Source organism: Morone saxatilis, unplaced genomic scaffold, assembly GCF_004916995.1.
Source record: "Morone saxatilis isolate NCDOM2014 unplaced genomic scaffold, NCSU_SB_2.0 Contig18, whole genome shotgun sequence".
NCBI classification, from domain to species: Eukaryota; Metazoa; Chordata; class Actinopteri; family Moronidae; genus Morone; species Morone saxatilis.
The window spans coordinates 805,433-806,624 of NW_023339740.1; the positions used below are offsets into that span (position 1 = coordinate 805,433).

General features: G+C 37.3%; 1 protein-coding gene across 1 annotated transcript in view; it reads right to left on the reverse strand.

Moving 5' to 3' along the window:
* The window catches only part of cunh3orf14 (chromosome unknown C3orf14 homolog), a 5,511-nt gene extending 4,849 nt beyond the window's left edge, over window positions 1-662 (reverse strand). Inside the window, exon 1 of the mRNA XM_035661106.1 lies at window positions 560-662. Coding sequence (XP_035516999.1) covers window positions 560-612 — 53 coding nt within the window. The 5' untranslated portion in view covers window positions 613-662. The remainder of the gene's footprint in view (window positions 1-559) is intronic.
* Between the last annotated feature and the right edge of the window lie 530 nt (window positions 663-1,192).

The window sequence follows — 1,192 nt, forward strand, 5'->3', positions numbered from 1 at the left end:
CAGAGGAGACACACAGAGGAGACATCCAGTGTCTGTCACAGAGCTAGCCTTCACATTCCACTACTAACGCATTAACACACGTATTACAAAGAAAAGGTACGTAAACTAAGTAAGTCAACTAAGTAGTGTAAGATTCTTGATGAAGAATGTAATTTTAAGTGACACAAACTTAGTTTTATAAGTTAGAGAAACATTCCCGATTAAGTACTTTTTATTCTGTATTTTGTTTTCAAAGAACAAATAAAAATTACATAATTAACTTAAGTCAGAGTCACTTAAAGGTACTAACGCTACTTTGATCAATAATGTTTTTAATTTACACGATTTCAACAATATTTGAGTTAAATGAACGTATCTAGTTGTACAGTGTTTGTTTAATAGGAGTTCTCTGTGGCGCTCACTCTCAAACAGAGTGTTTTATTATACATGTTGACTAAATGAATGAGAAACGGCTCAAACATGTCCTCACTCGTCGTGGAATAGTGACAGAACGTCCCACTGACACTGCTAACGGTCAAACTGGGTCAATACTGGTTCATATTCTAAATAACACACTCACATCTCTTCGTGTTTCTCAATTAATTCCAGTTCTTCAGGGACAGACGCCGACATTACTGCCTGCGACCCTCCGAACTGCAGCTACCAAGCTAACCCAGTTTGACATAACACTACCGGAAAGCAAGGGATATGTACTTCAAAATAAAAGCGCCATTTGTTGACGGAGAAAAACGCCGGTATGCCTGTTTTTTTTACTGAAAAGGTCTCTCTGCTGTTTCTGGAAAAAGTTCTTTACATTATTCTTTAATAACGTATAATATATTAGAATTCGGCTTAATGTGTATAATTAAAAACTTTCTATTTGTGTTAATACTTTGAAACATTTGTCCGGAAGCTCTAATGTTTATCTCTCTTTCTGAGGCGTTCAGTAACCATAGAAATGAAGACACGAGGTATCTGCTGCCCTCTGTTGGTTCTATTCCAGAAAGCAGTTGATGATTTAGAAGCACACCGGTTTTCCGTTGTGTTTGTATCAGTTGAACATTTTCTCGGTGGTGGAGTCAGAAAGGTGTTATCCTTTCCTATCCTATCCGTATCCTGTCCTCCAGTGATCTTGAACTATTAATTCACAGCTTCATTTTCAGTCTAGATTACTGTAACTCCCTTACACGTGCCTCAGTCAGGCTTCGTTAAA